Here is a 25,815-nt window from a genome sequence, read left to right as displayed (position 1 = left end):
ACGGGTCGCGTTTGAGTCCAAAATTGGTACACTCTACGCGTTTCGCCCAGCTTGCTGTAGCTGTTGTCGGCTTCGTCAGGAGTGTGCAGGCTGGGACGGGCTGTTCCTTCAGATCATGTTCCCCCCCCGTGTAACCAGTGCTGGATTACAGGCTGGGACGGGCTGTTCCTTCAGATCATGTTCCCCCCTGTTCCCCCGTGTAACCAGTGCTGGATTACAGGCTGGGACGGGCTGTTCCTTCAGCTCGCGTCTCTCCCCCCCCCCCCCTGTGTAACCAGTGCTGGATTACAGGCTGGGACGGGCTGTTCCTTCAGCTCGCGTCTCTCCCCCCCCCCCTGTGTAACCAGTGCTGGATTACAGGCTGGGACGGGCTGTTCCTTCAGATCATGTCCCCCCCCCCCCCGTTACCTTGTGTAACCAGTGCTGGATTACAGGCTGGGACGGGCTGTTCCTTCAGATCATGTTCCCCCCCCCGTGTAACCAGTGCTGGATTACATGCGGGCAGGCTGTTCCTTCAGCTCGCGTCCCCCCCCCCCATTCCCCTGTTCTCCTGTGTAACCAGTGCTGGATTACAGGCTGGGACGGGCTGTTCCTTCAGATCATGTCACCCCCCCCGTTACCTTGTGTAACCAGTGCTGGATTACAGGCTGGGACGGGCTGTTCCTTCAGATCATGTCCCCCCCCCCCGTTACCTTGTGTAACCAGTGCTGGATTACAGGCTGGGACGGGCTGTTCCTTCAGATCGCGTCTCTCCCCCCCCCCCTGTGTAACCAGTGCTGGATTACATGCTGGGACGGGCTGTTCCTTCAGATCATGTCTCCCCCCCACCCCCCTGTGTAACCAGTGCTGGATTACAGGCTGGGACGGGCTATTCCTTCAGATCATGTTCCCCCCCCCTGTGTAACCAGTGCTGGATTACAGGCTGGGACTGGCTGTTCCTTCAGATCGCGTCTCTCCCCCCCCCCCCCCCCTGTGTAACCAGTGCTGGATTACAGGCTGGGACGGGCTGTTCCTTCAGCTCGCGTCTCTCCCCCCCCCCCGTGTAACCAGTGCTGGATTACATGCTGGGACGGGCTGTTCCTTCAGCTCGCGTCTCTCCCCCCCTCCCCCCCCGTGTAACCAGTGCTGGATTACATGCTGGGACCGGCTGTTCCTTCAGATCATGCCCCCCCCCCCCCCCATGTAACCAGTGCTGGATTACATGCTGGGACCGGCTATGTAGGCCCTTGCTAAGAATAGAACGACAGTGTCATTTTCTTGCGAGCTGCTTTACTCACACTGTAATGAGTATAATTGCATGGACAGTGTACGCTGTGCATAGAATTCGTGCATCCAAAGTATTTCTCTGTAGTACTGGACCGTCTGTTTTTCGGTGGTCGGGAGACGGCGTGCTAAACGCCCTGTATGGCCGACTACAAAGTCAGCAGTGTTACCCCTGCTCTCCTCCTCCTGCAGAGAGAGGCTGGCACCCTGCATCTTGTCTTTGTGACCCCGTCTCTGTACTGTATGTCCGCCTCCCTGCCATGCCCAAGCGCTTGCTGTTGGTTAGGGGCAGTGATTTGTAGCCCCGCTCCGTTGATGACTTAACCCTTGTACGGTTTCTCACACCCCGACGTCTGCCTGTGTCTCCTCAGATATAAAGTACTTGGAGTCCGTCCTGCCCAGCAGCGTGGAGAAGGGTTTCTTTGAATACTTGCAGAACGTGGATGCATCGGGCGTCACCGTGTCGTCCTTTCCGGAGGGCTCCGTAGTGTTTGCCAGAGTAGGTTCAGTTTGTAACGACGGTTTCAGCCCAATCCTTACAGACGGTGGTAGTCAAAGTTGCCAGCTCATGGCATTGGCGGTTTAGGCGCTTGGCTACTTCGGCTGACATAGCTATGTAATGTTTACCAGCGGCCTCTCCCAAAGAGGAGGCATGTCCTGGCCCTTATCCTTCTTGTGTAATTCTGCACCAACTGCCCTGTATCTTCCACCAGTATTTGTCAGTGTGTGCACCATTATATAATACTATCCTTTGTTGTGTACGGTGGTGGCACAGAGATTTAATAATTACAGAAACAGAGTTGCATACAAATAAGTACAAACGTACAAAATGAGGGTGCTGCTCGTGAGAACTTACACTGTAGAGCAGGGGTACGCAAACTGGGGGGGCGCAAGGTTTTCCAAGGGGGGGGGGGGGGGCACGGCGGTTGCAGAGGCCCCACGCTCTTCCCCACGGCATTTAAATGAAATGAAGGCCTCTGCAACTTTCCTTGATGTGTGTGTCTACCTGTATCTGTGTGTCTACCTGTGTCTGTGTGTCTACCTGTGTCTGTGTGTCTACCAGTGTCTGTGTGTCTACCTGTGTCTGTGTGTCTACCTGTATCTGTGTGTCTACCAGTGTCTGTGTGTCTACCAGTGTCTGTGTGTCTACCTGTATCTGTGTGTCTACCAGTGTCTGTGTGTCTACCTGTGCCTGTGTGTCTACCTGTGCCTGTGTGTCTACCTGTGCCTGTGTGTCTACCTGTGTCTGTGTGTCTACCTGTGCCTGTGTGTCTACCTGTGCCTGTGTGTGTACCAGTGCCTGTGTGTTTACCTGTGCCTGTGTGTCTACCTGTGCTTGTGTGTCTACCTGTGCCTGTGTGTCTACCTGTGCCTGTGTGTCTACCTGTGCCTGTGTGTCTACCTGTGCGTCTACCTGTGCCTGTGTGTCTACCTGTGCCTGTGTGTCTACCTGTGCGTCTACCTGTGCCTGTGTGTCTACCTGTGTCTGTGTGTCTACCTGTGCCTGTGTGTCTACCTGTGCCTGTGTGTCTACCTGTGCCTGTGTGTCTACTTGTGTATGTGCTTGCATGCATGTGGCATTGTGCGTTATGGATGTACCAGTGTGAGCTTGTGCATGAAGAGTTTGGAGCAGCAAAATGAGACGGGAGACGGCGTGTCCGCATGGTCAGGGGCATATATAGGCCCAATCTGCCCTGGAGCACCTACGTGCAGATGTGTTTGTATTTGTATCCGGTGTCAAAAAGGAAAGTTCAGTTCTTCAAAGTAAAAATGTTCAGCACCTTGGGGAATTTCCTTGATCAAAGACACGCTTAAAGGGGGGGAAATGTTCCTTCAGTTGGGCTAAGACTTTTAAATAATACTTTTTCTTTTCTTTTTATAACTCATTTATAATTAAGTATAGAAAATGTAGGGGATAGTGCACAGATTGCCAAATAATATGAGGTCAAGTTAAAAAGGGGAATCAGGACAAGGCAAATTGGGATGCCCCTAAAGAATGGGGACTGGGGGAGGAGAGTGAACGAAACTGCGCTTAACTATCCCAGCCAATAAATGATCTCTTTGCAGTAACCTTTTTTTGCATTTTTGTTGCTGTGCTCGGCCCCCCCGCCCTTACAAATAATATGGGGTAACATAAAAATAATGTACCTAGAGCAGGGGTGCGCAAACTATGTGCGCTGCGCCCCCCCTGCCCGATCCCCTTTTGCTCACGCCCATCCCCCCCTACTATACTTCCCGGCGTGCGGAGGTCATGTGCCATCATGCCATGACCGCGCGGCGTTAAATTACGCCGCGTTGCCATGGCGACATGTCTTACAGCCGGCTGAATCAAGGTAAGTGGAGTGTTGCAGAAGCCTCGCGATCCCCCGGCATTAGATTAAATGCCGGGGAGAAGAGCACGGGGCCCCTATAACTGCCTATGCCCCCCCCCCCCCCCACACAAATCTCCCACCCCCCCTGTTGGGTGCGCCCCCCAGTTTGCGCACCGCTGACCTAGGGAATACATAAAGACATTGAATACTATAAAAGACACTGCAAGACTGGTATATGATTATGTTAAATTGTAGGAAGTACGGGTAACTGCAATTTTTCCCACTAGAACACACGGGTATATTCCAGGGTCCATGCACACGCATGCACACGCATGCACACGCATGCACACGTTTATACTATTTCTGTAGGCGATGCTTCTGATGATTATGATTGAAATCCGTGTATGTTGTCTCCTGCAGGAGCCTCTGTTGAAGGTTAGAGGTCCCCTGCTGGTGGTGCAACTTCTAGAGACCACACTGCTGTGTTTAGTGAACTATGCCAGGTGAGTTTGGGGCTGGGTTGCCACCCGGTGACCCCCTGTAACGCCTCGTGTTACCACTCTGCTTTTGTGCAGCTCTTTTTCTAAATCCAGGTGTATCATTTTGACTCGTGACTAGGGGAGAGAGAGAGGCGCCCCTGGGAATATGTAAGGGGCCATTATGGTTCTGTTATGCGGCCCAGATCCACAAAAGGGGTTAAGCTTTAGCACGCCTTTCCTTCCATTCATGTGACCGCTAAAGATCCACCCGGTTCTGTGGATCTGGGTCCGTGTGTGTTCTGGCTCCTTTGCCAAACCCGTTGTTTTTATTTTGTTGTTTCTCACGTTTGCAGCCTGGTCGGTACCAACGCTGCCCGGTTCCGACTGGCAGCCGGACCGGATAAAAAGCTGCTGGAGTTGGGTCTGAGAAGGGCACAGGGACCGGACGGGGGGCTCTCCGCTTCCAAATATTCCTACATGGGGGGTGAGTGTCGCTGCTAAAATAACTGAACGTGTTTCTTCTCCACTGCGGCGCTATGAAGAGAGCGCCCCCCTCGTTACGCGGGAGCAGACGCGGGGATTTAACCAGGGTCACACACACACACAGTGTGTAAACATGGTGAGCTGAGATTTCAGTGGAGCGGGGATTCCCTGTTCTCCTCCCCTCCCCCCCTCCCCCATTTTGTGTGGTCACTGCTCTTTCAACAAAAGTTTGCACAACCAGAGCCCCCCCCCCAGCCCTCCCCTCTCCTTATCATGGGGCGCTGATTCCTCTGTTCTGCTATGCAGCATCGACCTCGCAGGGGCGCTTGTGGCAGAAGAGCGCTCAAAAACCATTTCCTTTGCCGCACATCCAAAGTTACGTCATGCGTGGTGTTACCAGTGGCCCAGCGGGAAACCGAAAGGAACGCTGGGGACTTTAAATGTCACCGCCTCAGTGCACCAGTTCAGACTGACCCTTTGCTGGAGCACTGGGCTATGGGGCAGAATGGATGCTGGCACAAGCAAAGGGTCGCTGCCCAAATCATCTAAGTTGGCTAGCAGTTGGTGTTAGTCGCTTACAAAGAGCGCGCATACTGGCTGCTGGATTAAGTGTACAGGTGGATGCAGGGTCTCTGAACCAGAAGGGGAAACCTCTAACGCAGCCGTAGAGGCTGTGCATTAAAAGAAGAAATCTGCAAAGAACAATACGTTGTGCTCTTCTTGTGATAAGCCAGCGTTGGGACATTGGAACATTGTCTGAGGGCCACCGCATTAAGCTTTGATTATACGAGCTCTGGCTGGGTGTGCGCGCGATCTGGTGACGTCATAGTGGCGACGCGACCGAACGACATATGCACTGCAGGCAGGAGGCAGCCGGAGGAGACGGAGGCGTGGCCGTGAGCAGTTCGCCCTCATTGGCTGAACCGCTCGCGTGACGCGGCCGTCGCCTGAAGAAAACAAAATCCCAGTTCTGTTCTCTGGTCTGCCGCCCTGCAGGTCGTGTCTGTGCGCGCATCGCGCTTGGTAAGTAAACTTTCATTGTATTGTAGCAATTTGATACCGAGCAGCGCGTCGCCGCCGGCCACTTTGGGTATAATCACCGCCTTGGAGCCTACTGATCAAGTGGCAAGTTTTTTTTTTCCTGGTTCAAGCACAGCTGTGCACAAGGGCGGTGTTGGCAGTACTGCAAGATAACAAGCTGCCTTCAAGAGATCCAGGTTGCAGACTGGCCTAGACAAGAGACTCCTCCTCTCTGGCATCAAATCTGCAGCTTCAGCTGCACTCGCATGGGGAATGCTGGGAATTCAATGTGGAACGCATGGGTCCCTTAACGAAGCGATAAGTGTGACGCTCGAAACTGGAGATCCAGAGGAAGTCTTTCCTAGAGGATATATTATTAATGGAGTCTCCCAGAAAGGCAAGCTGTTTTCCTGTCCGTAAAGGGATAAAATATTTGATTTGAAGCCAAGTCGGCCTAACAGGAGAAGATGGCTTTAGTGCCCAGACATGATTTTATTTATTTTTTAGAAGATGAAGGCTTTTTCGGACCAGGAAGCAAAGATGTGGGAGATCCCACCCAAGAGGGATGCAGCTATTACAGGGACATAAAAATAAATAAAACCATTGCTTGTTGATGACTCAGTCTCTGGTAAGGATGCAATGGTAAGGCTCGAAGGTGTTGAGTCATTCCTGGTGACTGGGGCAACATGGAAAACTGCAGTAGCTATTGCATCCGTGTCCAAGGCAATGAAGATATGGGTCACGAAAATAGAGAAAGCTTGGGAGAAAAGTCAATAGCGTCAGTCTTGGGTGCATTGGCAGATATAAAGTTGGCAACAGATTTCACGTAAGACCACTGCAAGTGAACTTTCTAGACCAGTGGAATGGGAATCCAAAGGATCTTCAGGAAACAACATGTCCGTATTCAAGAACTTTTGAGAAGTTCAATGAAATCTACAACACAGGCGCTCCATACACGGGGTAATTTGGGTCCTGATCACCACCCATGTCAGAGGTTCCGACTAGAGTGAGTAACTTGAAGATTGATTAGAGCAAAGAAGTTGGCCATAATCCTGGAGCAATTGGCCTGCAATTGTTTTAGAGTTAAAGGTGGTGGGAAAAAGAGATCCATTCTTTTCATACGCACATAGAAGGCAAATAGGATCAAGCAATCAGACGGTAGTAAAGTACATGTCCATGAAGGAGGAACAAAGAGCAGAAGGTTGATGGTCTATTATGGTCTTAACAAGAGTCATCTGGAAGGGTAATAGAGCCATTCATATTCCAGCTAAACAGAATTTTGTGGCAGATTATTTTGGCCGCCAGGTCATTTGAGAAAAATAGAGGTTCGGTGGCCGGGCAGGAACAGACCTACTGGCCACAAGTCTCCCCAGGAAGGGGGAGTGTTTTTGCTCGCGCATTCCATCCATAAGCGATGTGGATCAATGCCGGTTTCCCATGGCATTTTTGATCCTCCTATATCTTCCGCCTGTTTTCCTTATTCCAAAACCGCTATTTTCAGTTCCGGGACCCACTGTTCCCATGATATCGTTACTGTCAACTGGGGGATCCCACGGAGGTGATCCACAGTACTCTGCGCTCTGGGCCCTCACCCTATTCCTGACATATCTGCAGGTTTATCCCCAGGACAAGAATTGATGTCTAGAAGACGCAATATGGCCACCAGAGTTATCCCCATTCCCGTGGCCAATCGAAAACTGCGAAATCAGAAGTTGCCGTTGCAGATGAGTTACCACGGCGGCCATATTGCATTTCAAGTGTTTTTGTTTTTTTACTGGTAATAAAACTTTTTGAACTGCAGAGATTTCAGAAATCTGCACTACATTTAGATAATCTATGAAATATAAATAAATTTGAGTGCATTGTTGCGGTAAGGCCCATTCAGATAACTCGTCTGTCAGAAGCTGTATGTTTAGAAAAGATCCTTCATTCTAATTTTCATCTCTCCCCATCGCTCCCCATCGCTTCCCCATCTCTCCCCATCTCTCCCCATCTCTCTCCATCTCCCAGGTTTTGACTGCACCAGTAATGTCCTGGCTGGGAAGCTCTTTGACATTCCAGTGACTGGGACTATTGCCCACTCGTACGTGGCGTCTTTCTCGGGTCCTGATGAAGTGCGGCCTCGGGTAAGTGTGTCTCCTTACTCCACGGGATCACTGCTCTGTACACATCATACTGAACAACATCGGAAAACTCTTCATGGAGGTTCGGTAGGAAGACTCTGGAGATCTCTTCAGCTTTCATTGACATTGGGGAGGACATAAGTAGGGAGAGCTGGCCGTGTGGTCATATACATGTCCAATGTGATCTCTGTGTTTCTGTTCATTTTGCGGCAGACCCTGAGGCCTGTGAAGGGGCAGGAAGGGGAGGTGGATTTTCTCTTGCTCTCTCAGACCTGTCTGGGAAAGGTGTGTGAGATCCTGAAGGTGCCCCAAGAAAACACGAATCCTGGGGAGCTGGCTGCTTTCGTATCCTACGCCATCGCCTTCCCTCTGAACTTCCTGGTGGTGGTAGACACTTATAGTGTGATGGGGTAAGAGGCCTGTGTGAGATGTGACCAGCCTTGTGAATGGTAGAGGATGGGAGGGGGAATAGAAGTTTGTGGGTTCTATTCTAGGCTTATCCGTTAACACTCCTTGTTACCCCAAACTCTACCCCTGTTCTTCAGGCAGCTATGTTACATTGTCAGCGTTTTCAGTGTAGGACGTATCGTGCCTGCATTATTTTACTGTGCCCGGGACTGTATTTACTAGTAGCTTTAAAGCTACAATCCGTCTTCATTTGCAAAAAATTCAATAAAAATGTAAAAACAACTTCATCTAATTCGCTTCCCCCAACGTGTTTCTTATACAACACTTTTTAGAGGCAGTTATCACAGAGATGTTTGCATACATAGTTGTATTATGTGATATGAAATGTGAGGTTTTACCTAAATTGATTGCTATCATTTGAGCCTTGTTCCCGTAGTATTAACTCCCCTAATATGAGCTTCCCTTACGCACACATACATACATATTGACGCATACATACACATTCACGCATGCATACATACACACATACATACATACAAACATACATGCGTGTGTATATATAGATATTATTTATTCATCATCATCATTGGACAAAGATGATACTCTACTAGATTCCAATTGGTGTCAAAAGTCCAAGACGCCGCCAAAAAGTAAGATGGGAGGATGAAATCAGAAAATGTGGTGGAACAACGTGGAGATGAGAGGTTTGTAACCGTAGTACCTGGAGGATCATTGGTGGAGGCCTTCATCCAGCAGTGGGGTGGTGAGGGCTGAAGATGGTCGATGATGATCTACATGAGTGAAAAACCATATCCATCCACCAGGCACAATGACATATCGTGCTCGGGGCAGAGTTCGCTATATATATATAATATCATACACTGTAGCTTTGCACTAACAACTAGTTTTTGTAGCCACTCAGAATGGAGTCTTCTTTACTAAACACGGATTGGAAGAAGTGATGTCACAGGTGATGGCTCTAACGACTTTCCATTTCAGTGACATCTCTCTCTGTTCTTGGCAGGAGCGGAGTCCCAAATTTCTGCGCAGTGGCCCTGGCTCTGCACCAGCTCGGGTACCAAGCGACGGGGCTGCGTCTGGACAGCGGAGACCTCTCCAAGCAGTCGATGGAGATCAGGAGGATATTCCGGGTCTGCGCATCACAGTGAGTTATCATCATGGCGAGTACAGTATGAGCATATCACCCCCCCCCACACACACTGACGCAGTCTTTCCCCCCTCCCCACTGACACTTTCTCCCCCTCCCCACTGGCACTCTCCCCCCCACCCCCCACACTGATGCTGTCTTTCCCCCCCTCCCACTGATACTCCCTCCCACTGATACTCCCTCCCTCCCACTGATACTCCCCCCCCTCCCACTGATACTCCCCCCCCTCCCACTGATACCCCCCCTCCCACTGACACTCCCCCCTCCCACTGACACTCCCCCTACCACTGACACTCCCCCTACCACTGACACTCCCCCCTCCCACTGACACTCCCCCCTCCCACTGACACTCTCACCGCTCCTCCCTGCTGACACAGCCCCCCCTCCTCCCCACTGACACTCCCCCCTCCCCTCACTGACACTCTCTTCCCCCCCTCACTGACACTCTCTTCCCCCCTCACTGACACTCTCTCCTCCACCCCCCACTGGCACACTCTCTCTCCCCCTCTACTGTCTGTCTCCCTCTCCTTTGCTCCTCTCCCCCTTATTCTTTTCCAGTTTTTAGGCTTCCTCATGGACACCCGACAGTGAGGGCAGGACAGCCCTGGGGCTCTAACCCCGCTCTCTTCCCCCTTATTCTTTTCCAGTTTTGAGGCCCCTTCCTTTGAGAATGTGTCTATTGCTGTCAGTAACAACATCAGTGAAAGGAGCCTGAAGCATCTGGCGCAGAAGGTAAACGCAGGAGGTTCAGGGTAACCTCAGGTCACAGGGTACATTTTGTCCTGACGCTAACCTTACTCCAATCATAGGCAATTCACTCTATTTCTCTTTTGCTTTTTATTATTAACTTTCTGTCTTTGTCTGTGCTTGTGTAGCCCTGGTAAGATTTTGGGCTATATTTCTATCCTCCTCCTGAGCAGTAATCCATGTAAAGGGCAGGTTTGCCAAGAGTTATCATGGGGTTTCCCCACCTCAAGCACTGGCCCTAAAATGGTGAAGGTAGGTCACTTGACCGTGTTTCCAATCAAGAGACACAGGGGTGGTGCCTGCTGAAACCATAAAGAGCAGTGTACTTCCTATTTAGTGTGTTCTAGAGGCTAGAGTTAGTGTGTGTGATTAGAGTGAGAAAGGAGCTAGCAGCCTGATGAGTAGGGCTGATAGCAGCCTGATGAGTAGGGCTGATAGACATAGATAGGTGGACCAAGTACCTCTCACCCTGCTTAGGGGGTGAGGGAAGAGCTAGCCCCTCTCTGGGTGCCCCTGAGGCCCAGAGTGGAGGCAGGGACATCCTAAGGGAGTACAGCTGGCTGGCTGTCTCATATGTGATACCTGTCTGCATGCTGTGAAGAGAGACAAATAAAGAGCTACTGCTAATTATAAGAGACTTGTGTGTGAGACTAGAATCTCTCATCCCTGGAAGGGGATTCTGCGGTAGGGATTCCACCCCGTATCCCTGGGGCCTACTACAGATGGAGGCGCTGCACCATTGAAGAAACCAGTCCTGTTGTCCCCCATGTCACCGCGGGAGACTCGGGCCCTCCTGTTGCCAGCAGGTAAGCACCACACACAGACATGTAGCCAGACCATGAGACACCCTAGGGTACCCGATATGAGGTTGGGGGGGAGGGTCGATGGGCTACAATTGGAGGCGCTGCTGAGATAATCAGGACAGGTTTTCAGCGAAGCAGAGCTGAAAGTAGTATGTACACTTTCAGAGCAAGTGCTGCAGAAAAAAGGGCATTTTTGGAGACTAGGGGTAGTCAGGAGAGACTGTTCTCTTGCAAAGTACACCCTAGGTGCCCTAAGAGGGTGATGTAAATGTGGGTACACTTGGCTATAGCTGTCCTAGTCGCCTTGAGGCAGATAGTGTAGGATTCCTGTGGGGGTAGCATGGTTAACTTGGGACAGGAACTTCAGCATAGGGTCTGCACTATGAGTGGCCAAAAAGTAGGTTGACGCCAAGTACTGCTGGAAGTCCCAATACACTAGCCAGTACCCAGAAAACACACCACAGAGTGCTTGTAATGAACCGTCAGCGAGTGCGGTGTACAAGGAGAGAGTTCTGCCTAGCCTGGGGTATGCCATGTGTTTTTATCACTGGTTAGAGCACTATTGAGAGTAGTGAGTGCATAGGAACGAGTTGCACTTCAGACACTGAGCATAGCACTGTCGTGGGCTTAGAGGGCTCACTAAAGATGGCGGCGATAGATACATGTGCTCTGCGGGGCATGGAGGAGGTTAAAATGGCGACTGTGGTGCCATTCACTGCAACGCGTGTTGCAGCCGATCCAAAATGGCGACTCCCGCCAAGCCTAGATCGCGCCTGTGCTGCGTGCAAGCAGGCTGTGCGAGAGATGTGGAGAGAAATGTGCAACTTTGGCGCCAAAACCAGAACCCCAGCTAAAAGAAGGGAGCGGCGCCAAAACTGTAGCCGCGCCCACCTGTGCAGTGACTGGCCAAAGAACGAGCCCATGTCACCCCGACTCTACCATCCACCAGAGGGAGGGGGCATGCCGAGAACCAATCACAACGGTCCTCCCAAGCGGAAGGAGGGACAGGAAGTGAGACTGAGGAACCTCACTCTTGCTTGACTGACGACAGAGAACGAGCTACTTGTCGAACAAGCAAGCTGATTGAACCAACCCCTGCGCAAAAGATGGCTGACTTAAGCATGAATACTTATCAGCTTCCAGGAGGCTTCCTGGTTGTCGAGGTTGATGGCCGCGAGTATCTGCGGTGCCTGTGCATTCAATGCAGGTTACCTGGACCGGCCCCAAGTACTACAGCACTGTGCCAACAGTGTGGCATTTTCTACCTCTGGCCTACCAAGCCATACCCTACTATTGTGACGCCGCGAGATGCCTCTACAGCGACGCTGATAGAAGTGGAGGAGGAGGATGCGAAGGCTGCCCTGATCCCATATATCACCCCTGCGGTATGGATCCAGGCCCAGCTACTAAGAAGTTCCCCGACGGAGAGGAGAGCAACCGCAGTGGAGGTACCGGAGCGGGCCCGTTTCACACCCTATACCCACTGGCGGTGCAGCACGGACCAGATGTGGGTCCCCAGCAGAGGTGCCATTGCCGTCCTCGTCGGACGATGAGAGAGCCTGTCATCGGTGGTGATGCGCCGGCCGGCGGACCACCCCAGCGGTGAAAGACAGAGTCCACTTTCCGAAGAGACGGAGCAGATGAGTCCGGAGACCCCCCCGATGGCGAGCGCTGGTGCAGTCTGAACCGCGTAGAAGTCCCACGGCCGTGGCGACTCCCAGTGTGGCGGAGATGGGACCCGAGACGGCTCCGGAGGAACCGCAGAGCATCGCAAGACAGCGGAGCGGTAAGATGACTCCACCACCCCCTTACTTCCGCCAGGTGAAGGAGGAACCTGTGGAAAGAGAGAGGCTGGAGGCCTACCTGCCCGTCCGCGATTCTGACGGTCCACCACCGCCCCTTATGGTGAGTGACGCACTTCCAGTGCGGGACCAAGAGGCGGATGGAGACTCCGCGACAACCCATGATGACGTCACTTCAGGGTCGACATGGAGCAGAGGCCCGGAAGCCTTAATCGCCTCGTTGAAGAGAGCCGGTCTAGAGGAGAAGTTTGAGAAGTTCAAGGCACAAGTGGCTAAGCGAGGAGCCAGGCACGCTCCAGCCAGAGACAGCAAGAGAGCACCTACCGGTCGTTGCACCGCCCGACTAAGAGACACTGTGATGGACTATGGCGATCCTATGGTCACCTCCAATAGCGCCATTGCCCCGGCCACTGTCCCTGCCCCGTCACGTTCTATGCCACCGGGTCCTAGTGGTAGTAAGCCGATTAAGACGCCCAAGTTTTCTACTGATTGGCGGGATTGGGTCTCGAGTGATGAGGGTTCTGATGGGGAGATACCACTGTCGTGTGTTATACCTGTACCTAACCCCACTGTGTTTAACCCTGTACCTAGAGGTAGGGCTCGAGGGTTCCAGTCGTCTGCTAAAGCTAAAGCGGGTCCTGTAAGTCCTAAGGCACCCAAAATGAATCCCACAATATACACAAATGTCATCAGAGGGAGGCGTAAAGGCTCGCACTCTACTGAGAGACATCTGGTGTGTCCTCAAGAGCTGATTCAGAGGAATGTATGAGTGTGTCATCCTCATATGAGCACCGAGACAAATGGTGGGCACCGTTATTCACTGGTTATGATGAAGGGATGAACCGTACAAGGTTTGTGCTAATAAAGAATGATATAGTAGATCACTGGTGGGATGTAGACACCTACTCCAGGCAGGAGGTTGCTGAAGAACTAGACAATAGATGGAGAGAAATTATGCAGAAAGTAATAACACCCAAAGGTCTTATATGATGACATTGCGCCTGAGGAGCCAAGTACTGGGTACTGCCAGGAAAGGCTGGGAACCGAAAACTTACTAAATTAAGCCGAGCAGATAGAGCCATAGTGGCGAGATACCGACAGTCTCATGGGTATGAGTTCCCATATGTACCAGAGCCAAGAATGCAGGAGATTGAGGATCAGAGAGACACCTGGCTTAGAGATACTGCCATTGAATGCCTACGTATTAAGTGTGGTCACTCTGCTTATCTGAAGGAAGACAAGATATGTTCCTTAATGAGAGTTTGGAGTACAGGCAGGAACATATTCATGCACAAGAAAGGCCGGAGAATGGGCCTATTCAACCCTTCTTTGTTAATATTGTGGATCATAATGGACGGGACATAATGAAGCATGACCCTCGCCATTATTACTGAATTAAGGGTTCTCCATGTTGGGAGTTTTCCGCTGTTATGTCACCATCTGGGTGTTACAGTCTGTGATGCAATATATTCATTTCATTGTTGTATTTTCACAGGTTGTTCACCTGCAGGATGGCCCAGCAAATTAGGTCCAAGTGGGGACCATTGGATTCCACCTGAGGGAGAGTGTAGCCCTGGTAAGATTTGGGCTAAGATTTTGAGCAGTAATCCCTGTTAAGGGCAGGTTTGCCAGGAGTTATCATGGGTTTTCTCCACCTCAAGCACTGGCCCTGAAATGGTGAAGGTAGGTCACCTGACCGTGTGTCCAATCAAGAGACACAGGGGTGGTGCCTGCTGAAACCATAAAGAGCAGTGCACTTCCTATTTAGTGTGTTCTAGAGGCTAGAGTTAGAGTGTGTGATTAGAGTGAGAAAGGAGCTATAAGCCTGATTAGTAGGGCTGATAGACATAGATAGGTGGACCAAGTACCTCTCACCCTGCTTAGGGAGTGAGGGAAGAGCTAGCCCCACTCTGGGTGCCCCCGAGGCCCAGAGTGGAGGCAGGGACATCCTAAGGGAGTACAGCTGGCTGGCTGTCTCATATGTGATACCTGTCTGTATGCTGTGAAGAGAGACAAATAAAGAGCTGCTGCTAATTATAAGAGACTTGTGTGTGAGACTAGAATCCCAGGGAGGGGATTCTGCGGTAGGGATTCCACCCCGTGTCCCTGGGGCCTACTACAGATGGAGGCGCTGCACCATTGAAGGAGAACGAAGGCATCCACCCCAGAAACCTGTCCTGTTGTCCCCCATGTCACCGCGGGAGACTCAGGCCCTCCTGTTGCCAGCAGGTACGCACCACACACAGACATGTAGCCAGACCATGAGACATCCTAGGGTACCCGATATGAGGTTGGGGGGGGGGGGAAGTCGATGGGCTACACTTGTATTATTTGTTAACTTATCTACAAATTGTATGTACCATTTTGGCGATTATCAGACACACCAGTGCTCAGCCTCTGAATAAGAGAGGCCCGGGGGTTCACCGAGGTTCTCTGTTCTATACCCAACTGGAGTGGTCTGAGTAAAGTAATGCACGGGTATGTCATCTTTTTGTATGATTTTATACTTAAAGGAAGCATCTAACACTGATATTTCTTTATTTTGTACATTTTGGATGTCTGAAAAACTCAATAAATAAAAAATTGTAAAAATAAATAAATAATCCCCAGCCTTATTAACATGCTCCTCCCCTAGCACAGAAGATTCCTCTTTATTGAGGTGCAATCCGTCCATACCATAATGGTAGCACCTCTCAGAAAAGGACTCACGGTGCACTAAAAACCCCAGACCCTCCTTCCTACACCACTTCCTTAGCCATGCATCAACATCCCTAAGTTCCAACTGTCTCCCTCCGGTAGCGCATGGCACTAGTAGTATTTCAGAAACTACTATCTTGTAGGTCCTTGCCTTAAGCTTGCGGCCTAGATCCCTGAAATTATTTTTTAGGACCCTCCATCTTTCTCTAACTTTTTCATTGGTGCCAACATGTACCAAGACCTCCAGTTCAGTCCCAGCCCCTCCTAACAATCTGTTGACCTGATACAGAATGTTTGCAGAAACCGAGCCCCCGGGACACGGCAAACTGTTCGGTTCATGCGGTCACGGCAACAAATTGACCTCTCTACCCTCCTAATAATGGAGTTCCCTACCACCACAACCTTTCATGTTCTCCTTGTATCCTGAGTCCCCTCTGTGCTGGAGGAACTATCCCCCTGATTGCTAGAAGAATCGGTCTCCCCCAGCCTTGCCATTCCTGCCTTGATACCCCCAATATCTTCACTCAATCTGGCAAATCCATTGGGATGGGTCAGCTCAGAACTGGCCTGCCTCTTTCTCTTCCTCCTTGCTTTCCCTTTGAACTGTTGCCCAGCTACCTACCTGCTCCTCACTCACAGCTAACCCCTGTGCCCCACTAGAACCAGCCAGGGCCTGCTAAGTGAGCACTAAACTCCATTCAAGATTGTTGACCACCTGCTCACACAGAGGTATGTGCCCTGGAACAGCTGCTCCAATTGCACATACATGTGGCAAGATGTGCATTGATTGGCATTCTCAGTCCTGCTCATTGTTGCAACTATGGAGTATAAAGTGCTAATCAGTTACTGTACTTTAATATCCTTCGTTTCCCACCTTTCTTGTTTCCCAACTCCTTGTTCTAACTCCTCACTTCATACACAGCTGCACTTCAAACACAGCTGCAATTCCATTCACACAGGTTAGCCCTCCCTGAAAAAGGTTTGAGCAAAAGTTCCTTAGGTACAAGTTGGAGTGTTAGGAGTATTATACGTGGCTGATGCTTCATTGACTCAACATTAGGTTGTGGTCAGTTTCCTGAAGGCAATAAATAGAATAAAACAAGCATTTAGATTCCGGATACCCATGGTGCTAACAATGGTGATAAATCTGCCATGTGACCCTCTGGAGAGCTGTCCACAAGACTTGCAAAGTTGCAATAATTTCCACCAGACATATTGAGGAACTGCAATGTCTGTTTTGTAAAGAGGCTTATCTGCTATAGTTTTAGGATAACGCAGTACTAAGGACATCACACTGTTGGGCGTCCACTTGGACCAAGAGACTCTTTTGCCCGAATCCAAAAAATGAAAAGTAGCTAACACTTTATAACCTGGATCTCCTGAGGGTACCTAAATGTCATCCTCGACGTACTGGACAATTCAGGCAGACAGATCTTTTGTTTATCCTATTTTGTGGTCGAAGAAAGAGAGGATTTTCAATCAATAGCTACAATTTCAAGATGGATTACAAAATACATTAGAAAAAGCTTAACAACCAACAAGTACGTTCCAGTGGGACATTCCACGAGGGCAGCAGCCTCTTCCTGGGCAGAATGGGGCCATGTCTCTCATAAAGGGCATCTGCAAAGCAGCAATGTAGTGGTCACTGTGACGAGCAAGGGTAACCAGGCTATATAATAAAGGTTGAGCCCTCTGGTTACCCTTGGGCCCCATGGGTCCCTGCCAGCTACTTAGCTCTATAAGCCAGGGGCCAGGTACCATCACATGCACAAATTAAAGTGTCCCCTGCTTTTCCTCTTTCCATGTTCCCTTTGTTCCAGACTCATGAAACTTTGTGTGTAAGTTTTAGGTGGGACATTTGGGTAAGAATGCAATTATTTTGTTTGCAGGAGTTCGGAGGCAGGAGCTACCGGGAGTACCTTAATTCTACCCGACGAGCAGACATGATTTACCGGTACGCGGGTAGAATTACACCATGGCTGTCCAGTGTCCCCCAGACTCCTGGTTTTCGAGCTCGGATATCTGTCCTACTTCCCTTACAGTCATGAGTCTCCCCAAAGTCCCTCATGTATTACAATATGTTTTACGTGCTTTATACATGTAATATAAGGCTCTATGTAGTCGACCATGGCATCTGCTTAAGGTGCCAGCAAGTCTGCATAGAGTCCGCAGTTCAAAGGAGAGACGGGATGTTGAAAGTGCTAAGTGGCCAGGGCAGGGCGGAGTACTGGGTCCGGAGAACGGAGACCCCCTGCGGGGAGGCGACTCTGGTCTGCCAGACTTAGTGGAGCCTGCCCAGTAGGTGGCAATGGGTTGGCCGTGGGAAGCGGCGGAATGTCGGTGTGTTTCCCGTTGGTTGATTCATATGTCCCACACACAGGGCATCCTGAGCCGGCTTGACACGCACCATTCCCTGGTCAGCCTCAGAACGAGCCCCTGCTTCTATTGGCTGGTGGGAGAGAAGTCCCACGCTCTGATTGGTCGCTCATCCTACCTCCATGCTAAGGATAGCTTAGCGGAGTGTATGTAAGGAGGAGACCGACTCAGAGAACCAGACCATCCAGACCATCTGGTGACCTGTGTCGATGAAGCTAAGGAGGGCTTTTCAAAGTTGCTCTGTTGTGAATAACAGAGCAGCTGGCTTCGTTCTGAAGCTAGGAAAATTTGCCTCACAGAGACTAAGTCCCGTCTTTTGCGCACAAGTTCTGAGAATCGAAAATAGCGGGCGCGGCTGGGAGCTGAAGCTGAAAAGAGGACCAGGAGAACTGGGTGTATATCCCGGTCAGGGTAAGCTCACCCAAACGGGCGCCCTGTACCTAGGAAAGCCTAGATCTATCCCCCAGACCCCAGTAAGTGTATTTTTAACTGTTCCTTGTGGAATTCTTCTTGTTGTACGTGGGTTTACCAAAATAAATTGCAATGTGTTTTTACCATCTTGTTTTGCCTAATGTCTGATCCTGGTAATATAGAAATGGTGTTAAAAGTTCCTGGTCCCGTGAAAGTCACCACACACTTTCATAAACATTGATGTACACGCGTCTGCAGATTCCTCGTCTGTCAAAGTCCTGCAAGCGGCAGTGATATCGCGGCACGGAGTGTCTGCACTTTCCATGCCTCTTTTATGGTTCACACTATGTTAATTCCCGTAGCATGTCCTACCACGGGAAGACTCCCAAGATAAAGGACTGTTCCTTTTGCTGCTCTCTTTTTCCTGTAGGTTTCTATAGCAGTACATGATTCCCCCGCTATAAGTAATATTCCTTTTGTGGTCTCTGAATAAATGTCATTGCATGCAGTCTTTGTTTCTCTATCAATTTCTCTATGTAAGGGAAATATTAGGACCAGAGGAGGGATGAGTTCCAGGGCAGATATCTTCTCTACCCATGCAATGTGGCTGGTCCCTACCTATATGAATAAGTAGCGTCTTCCATAGCATAGCGCAGTGTTTTATAACCAGGGTTCCCCGGGCGTCCCTAAAGGGTTCCCTGCAATTTTCAGGTCATTTGAAAATGTTACCAACTACAGAAGAATTTACAATGTATCTGATCTCAGACGCGCTATTAGAGAGGGTTGGGGTTCCTTACAATGCATCTGATCTCAGACGCGCTATTAGAGAGGGTTGGGGTTCCTTACAATGCATCTGATCTCAGACGCGCTATTAGAGAGGGTTGGGGTTCTGCAGAATTTCACAATAGAATTATAAGGTTCCGTTATCCAAAAATAAGCCTGGGAGCCACAGGACAGCGTGGGAGCCACAGGACAGCGTGGGAGCCACAGGACAGCCTGGGAGCCACGGACACCGTGGGCTGCCACGGACACCTACAGGAAAGGAAAATAGCGCGTGTTCATTTCCTTTTTATCATGAAATCTGCAAGTGGTTTTCATTTTAGGAGAAATATTTTTTTAAAAAGCAACAAAAACTTGCAGGGACTCTGGGAAACGAGCAGAGCTGTGCAAATATCGTGCAAATTGGTTTAGAACGGTATCCGTGACCATTGCAACCTCGACGTGACTGCAGACTAAATCCTTAATAGGAATAATTAAAGCATGCGTTGTGAAACCTACGTTAACGGTACAGAGCGCGCCGCACAGCTGAACAGCGTCAGTAACCACAGAAGTGTTTGTCTATCAGGCTGCGTGTTGGATTTGATCCGCATTTTCTCTTATCTCCCCCCCCCTTCTCTTCCCTCCCCCCTTCTCTTCCCTCCCCCCCCCCTTCTCTTCCCTCCCCCCCTTCTCTTCCCTCCCCCCCCTTCTCTTCCCTCCCCCCCTTCTCTTCCCTCCCCCCACCTTCTCTTCCCTCCCCCCTTCTCTTCCCTCCCCCCCTTCTCTTCCCTCCCCCCTTCTTTTCCCTCCCCCCCCTTCTCTTCCCTCCCCCTTCTCTTCCCTCCCCCCCTTCTCTTCCCTCCCCCCCCTTCTCTTCCCTCCCCCCCTTCTCTTCCCTCCCCCCCTCCCTTCTCTTCCCTCCCCCCCTTCTCTTCCCTCCCCCCCCTTCTCTTCCCTCCCCCCCTTCTCTTCCCTCCCCCCTCCCTTCTCTTCCTTCTCTTCCTTCTCTTCCCTCCCCTTCTCTTCCCCTTCTCTTCCCTCCCCCCCCCTTCTCTTCCCTCTGGCAGGAGAATGAAATTAACGTGGTTGGAGTCGGCACCCACCTGGTGACCTGCCCCCTCCAGCCCTCGCTGGGCTGTGTCTATAAGGTGAGCGTCTCTTCCCACGTCCTTCTGATAAGAGACCAGGGGGAAGGACTCGGGGAGCCGCTGTCCAGATTTGGGACCACGTTATAGGGGGCGCTAGGACATGATTGAATGAAGCCAATGTTTGGGTTCCCTTATAAACGTAGACATTGAAAATATTATTCCGCATGATGCAGTCAGTCTGTGTTTTCAACGTTCTTCGCCTCTAGTTTAGATGTTATTTTTGTATGTGTATCTCTTACTTGTACATCACCATCCATGTACATAGGGCTTTACTGCAGTAATACACATGACAAAATATTGTGTCCCCAAGAGCTTACAATCTAAGTGGTAAGTAGGGAGAGCTTGGGGACTTTAGGGGGTGTTATGGTAGGTGTGTCTGGTAAATGCATATGAGGTGTATTATAGTATCAGCCAAGGAAGCTATTCAAACGTTTCCTTAAAGAGGCATGTTTTAAGATAGGCCCTAAAGGTGGATAGAGAGGGTGCTTTTTGGATATTGAGGGGAAGGGTATTCCAGAGACGTGGGGCAGTCGGTGAGAGAGGTTTTAGGCGGGAGAGGGCTTTAGGTACAAAAGGAGCAGAACGCTAGAGCCGTGCAGGCGTGTAGCGAGAAATTAGAGCTGAGATGTAAGAAGGGGCAGGGTATACACCCCAAAAAGAATGAACTAGCACTCACCCTGTCTAACACAATTCTGCTAGAGGTGCTAGGATCCTGCATCCACAGCGCACGAAGCATACAACTATACAACAACCAAACTGCATCAGCACGCAAAAATAATAACGAAGGACTTCCGTTCTCCTTTTGGTCTCAACAAGTTTCTTCTTTAATGTATCTAAAAAAACAGCAATACAGAAACAAGCAGCACTCCCAGAGAAAGGAAATGTTAGCCGGCGCCTACAGTTACATGCGCACAACAGAGCAACGTTTCCAGGCCCCCTGACCCCCTCCCGTGGATTACTGCGACTTGGAACCCATGTGGTAGCCACCGCCACAGACGTATCAGAGTCTCTGATCCACTGCTATAGCAATTTAGCACATGACATTTTACTATAACCAGTATAATACAACTGGCTTCCTGATATCCCAGTATATTTGATATGGGCACTGGGACACTCGCGTCCTCCGGCAAGCACTGGCAGCCTTTAACACGGGCTCCTTTATCTTAGAGTCCATAACTGAATCTACCTACTGCCTCGCAGGGACTCGTTAGCACTGGACGCTATTCAGTGCAGGGGCTGGCGCTGCTTGTCTGTGTGCATTGATTAACGCTATTGATACAATAGTGTTTTTTTGTGTGTGGGTTTTCTCCCACGAACTTCCGTTTACTGCCGTTTTTCATGCGCTGCACAGGTTGTAATATTATGTTTTCTATGCGATATATCGATAAAATTAGTTCTATATTTAGTGGCGGTTGATTCTTTCCTATCAATTCCCCGATCGCGCCGCTCCAGCACGTTAATTAAATAGAGCTGAGCAGGGACCATGTCTGTGTTTGCATGGGAAATGATAGCTGCTTAAAGCCCTCAAACCGCGTACATCACCTATGGACCAAGGCTTGAAGTCTGTTTGAAGTTATCAGTCATAATTGCATTATCTTTCTGTATGATCCCCCTGTTTGTATGGTATTATGTCACTGTGCAGTAAGAGGGATACTCTTTGGGGCCATATTTACTAAACAGCCCAATCCACAAAACAATTTCCGGCTTTGCTTATTAATAGGGCCCATTTAAGTTAATGGGCTAAAAGGTGTCTATTGGTTTGGAAGGTTGTCTTATGGTGTAGCACTACTTAGTGAGTATGTCCTTTTTTATAGCCCATGCATCTACATGGCCTGTGAGATGTCTTTGGGCGCCGGATGGTGTCTCGTGACGTGGTGTTGCCCGGCCCAGTAAAAACGTCTTTGAGTGGCACTCTGATTCCTGCGTTTCCTTTCTCGCAGCTGGTCCAGGTGAATGACAGCCCTCGAATGAAGCTGAGCGAAGATCCGGAGAAAACCACCATTCCCGGCAGCAAGGCGGTGTACCGGCTTTACGACAGTGCTGGTGAGTAGAGGCAGATGTACGTGTTGGGTGCTACCAGTTTGGTATGTGTCTCTGCGTGAACGCTATGTCCTTATTACCATCCTGTGTGCTAATCCCGGTCAGTCATTGAGTGGGTAGGGAACCAGTGATACCCCGTCAGCAATGGACATGCATTAGCTTGTAGAATATAATACCGGGCACAATGGAATAACCACAAAATGCCGGTGATGGGAAAGTGGAGACTAAAGTAGTTTGGGGGAAATTTCAGGGCCAACATTTTTTTAAATCAAAATACTGACAATTGTCAGAATGGAAAGTGATTGTGAAGAGCTTTGCATAGGTCTGCAATGAGACCGGGGATGACAAAGCATTCATGTTTCATATTCACTAAAGGTGCTAAGCTACTGTAAGCACCTCCTAACATTTTAATGGGAATTGTGTTGTGCTAAAGCCTAGCGCCATTTAGTGAATATAGGCCTATACATCAATACATGTATTAATAATAGTGTTTTAACGCACTAACCCGTTTTGTGCTCCCAGCTGCATTTTATTATACGAAGATTTTCTTGCTCTAGTTTTTATATACAACTTTTTTTTTAGTTTTTTATACAAAATAAAAATGATGCTTTAGTGCCTAGAACCCATAGAATAAAAGCAGGGGAAGTCTAGATCAGCAATCTCATTGCATACAGAATAGTTTACAAACGGTTGGGTTTACAAACTATGGGTAATTAAATATTAATTAATTAAGCGTAACACCCCTATCCCACCTGGCTGCCACAGATGGGGTGTACATGAATAACAGTGTCTCTGATGTTACTCCTATGCAGGGAACTCCCGTGGAGTCCCTCTCCCCATGGATAGTAAAGCTGGAACCTGGCCTGACTCCCAGGGTTCTGAGCCCCCCTGGGGGTAGGACATCCCCAACACAACTCCTTGTGAACTGAAGGACCTACATATTAATGCCAAGGGGGTGGCCACCCCCCCTTGCCCCAGTAACTGGGAAGATCTGGCTGTAGCAAAGCCACTCATCCAGTCATGTGATCCAACTGCTCACAAGTGGACATGTGACTAGAACTGTAACATAAAAGTAACAACATAACATAACTGGGGATGTGATCTCCCCTGCCAAGCATGGCAACTAGTTAACCCTGGCACTGCCTGCAGCTTTACCAGGGCTGACATGCAGGGCAAGGGGAAAGAATCTAGCAGGGTGCTACATAAGGATACTTCTACTTGTCTGATCTGTGTAAACATGATTCCAACTACCTATATTTACGTATTGAACATGCCATTGCCATTACACACTGTCTAACGAAGAATGGTACTATGGATTATGTCACTAAAAGATATTTAATGTGAACAAAAGATAATGCAGAGACAGCAGTAACATAATGCAACAACAATGATAATGGGGTAAATACAATAGAGAAAATGGACAGGGGGGGAAGAAAAAGTAACAAATAAGTACACCAGGGGTAGGTTCACAAGGAGGGCAACGTAACGTTTCGGGGGGATACCCCTTTCTCAAGCCCATTCCCTCAGGTCTGGAATGACCATGACGTACTTCCCTTTATCCCTACTGCCCCAATGTCTAATGAAGAGCTCAGAACAAAAGTCAGTGTACTGCTATAAACTAGCAAGGTAAGTCCTGGCTACACCAATAGTAATGAGCAAAAAATGAATGAAGATCGGACCTTCAGGTGACACGACCATTTCTCTCTCTGAAATCAGCTCTCCTGCTTCAGTGCACACCACAGCACACCACTGAAGCAGGAGAGCTGATTTCAGAGAGAGAAATGGTCGTGTCACCAGAAGGTCCGATCTTCATTCATTTTTTGCTCATTACTATTGGTGTAGCCAGGACTTACCTTGCTAGTTTATAGCAGTACACTGACTTTTGTTCCGAGTTCTTCATTAGACATTGGGGCAGTAGGGATAAAGAACCTCATGGTCATTCCAGACCTGAGGGAACGGGCTTGAGAAAGGGGTATCCCCCAAAACGTTACGTTGCCCCCCTTGTGAACCTACCCCATGTGTACTTATTTGTTACTGTTTCTCCCCCCCCCCGTCCCTTTTCCCTATTGTATTTACCCCATTATCATTGTTGTTGCATTATGTTAATGCTACGTTGCATCACTCTCTGCATTATCTTTTGTTCACATTAAATATCTTTCAGTGACATAATCCATAGTACCATTCTTCGTTAGACAGTGTGTGCTGGGACTTTTTTTGTGGTAGTATTGGTTAGGGGGTTTGGGTCCCCCTAGTCCCGTTGGCACCCTGCAATTTAATTTATATATTCTACAGAGTGCGGTCTACTCTATATATATATTATGCCATTGCCTTTAGTTCACTTTGGTCCTAGGAAGGACAGACCGTTAACATGCCCCTTTATGGCTGTTCTGTATCTGCATAAGGAGCCGACTAAACAGTGTCACTATAAAAAGGGACGACGGGAAGGCCTAATGGGCTGTATGGGGCTTCTGTCTGTGTCAACATGTCACTCGGTGTCAACACGGACTTTGTCACTCGGACGTTTCATGGACAGACTCATGTGCCATATATCTCTTGTGCCATTAATGATGTTACTGGAGTTAGGAGGGCAGACTCAATGGTAAAGTTTGTCTCTGTGTCACCTTGAGATTGAGGATGAGTCCACGGCCATATATCTCTTCTGTTTATAACATGTTACCCTGCAATGGGAGGGACAGGCTCGATGGGCCATGCCAATGTTTCCTCGTGTCCTTTGCCATGCTGTGATGAGAAGATGGGTCACCGCTCTTTCCTGTCACTATGTCACGAGAGGACTTTGCCTTGTTCCCTACATCAGGTCACCCAATCCTGGACCTCATGGCGCTGGCGGAGGAGCCACCTCCAGAGGTCGGAAAGGAAGTCGAATTCCACGAGTTGGGGAATACTACAGAAACGAAGATGGTGACACCGATCCACGCCGAACTCCAGCACCACATCTACATTAAAGATGGACAGGTCCCTTACTATACTCACTACTATGTTATTCCTATTACACTCACCGCACAATTAACCATAACGCTGACTATCGGAATCTCGCCAGCTAATAGCAAAGCAAAAAGTACATTATTTTAGCACATGTCCAACTGCCAATATCAGTCCCATGGCTGGACCGGCCTGTTAGTACGTGAAACATAACATTTGCGCTCAAACACCAGCGTTCCATGACTATGGTGGCTGAGAGAGTTCAAACGTGGCCCATTATTCACTGCATACCTGGACCACCGAAGACACCCTACACCTTCTGGCACCACGGGCGTTGGCCAAACTCCGGCAGCATAGAAAACTGACTAGAAGGAGCAGCGCTATTTTAGCTGATGAGGTGGTGTTTGTCCAGGTGTTTGTAGGTTCAGTACCTGCCTGTGCCACCTATAAAATATGTAAGTATGCATTATCATTTTGTGTTTGCAGCTACAGAGTGACCAAACCCTTCCACATATCCAGGAAATCCGATCGTACGCCCAGCGGTCTCTAAACATGCTCAGCCAGGGGCACAAACAGTTGGAAGACCCACAGCCATACAGGGTAAGGGACTTCATATCCAATTTTTAGGATACATTCATACACAGGATACATAGGATACGCTGTTTATACACACTATAAACATGTATATTCTGTATATATTTATTGATTGATTTGTTGATATGAGGAATAGTTGTGTGCTATTTATTTAGTGTTTGGGTGATGGTGAGTCTCAGAGTATTAACTTTACATGTATTATATAAATATATACCAGTATTTTTGTACTTGATATTGATATG

At 49.3% G+C, this 25,815-nt stretch overlaps 1 protein-coding gene across 2 annotated transcripts in view; it reads left to right on the top strand.

Annotated features, from left to right (window-relative positions):
* NAPRT (nicotinate phosphoribosyltransferase) overlaps positions 1-25,815 on the top strand; it is a 45,578-nt gene that overhangs the window by 13,323 nt on the left and 6,440 nt on the right. Inside the window, exons 2-12 of one of the 2 annotated variants that reach the window (XM_075584791.1) lie at positions 1,635-1,762; positions 3,996-4,078; positions 4,408-4,538; positions 7,568-7,683; positions 7,894-8,090; positions 9,113-9,253; positions 9,904-9,988; positions 19,919-19,999; positions 21,940-22,042; positions 24,855-25,012; positions 25,466-25,579. In XM_075584791.1, the coding sequence (XP_075440906.1) occupies positions 1,635-1,762; positions 3,996-4,078; positions 4,408-4,538; positions 7,568-7,683; positions 7,894-8,090; positions 9,113-9,253; positions 9,904-9,988; positions 19,919-19,999; positions 21,940-22,042; positions 24,855-25,012; positions 25,466-25,579 (1,337 nt within the window). The remainder of the gene's footprint in view (positions 1-1,634; positions 1,763-3,995; positions 4,079-4,407; positions 4,539-7,567; positions 7,684-7,893; positions 8,091-9,112; positions 9,254-9,903; positions 9,989-19,918; positions 20,000-21,939; positions 22,043-24,854; positions 25,013-25,465; positions 25,580-25,815) is intronic. The other variant, XM_075584792.1, reaches the window with a different exon arrangement.

Source organism: Ascaphus truei, unplaced genomic scaffold (assembly GCF_040206685.1).
Source record: "Ascaphus truei isolate aAscTru1 unplaced genomic scaffold, aAscTru1.hap1 HAP1_SCAFFOLD_749, whole genome shotgun sequence".
Lineage (NCBI taxonomy): Eukaryota > Metazoa > Chordata > Amphibia > Anura > Ascaphidae > Ascaphus > Ascaphus truei.
Note: the sequence above shows the minus strand (reverse complement) of the source record. Positions and strands in the feature narration are given on the sequence as shown.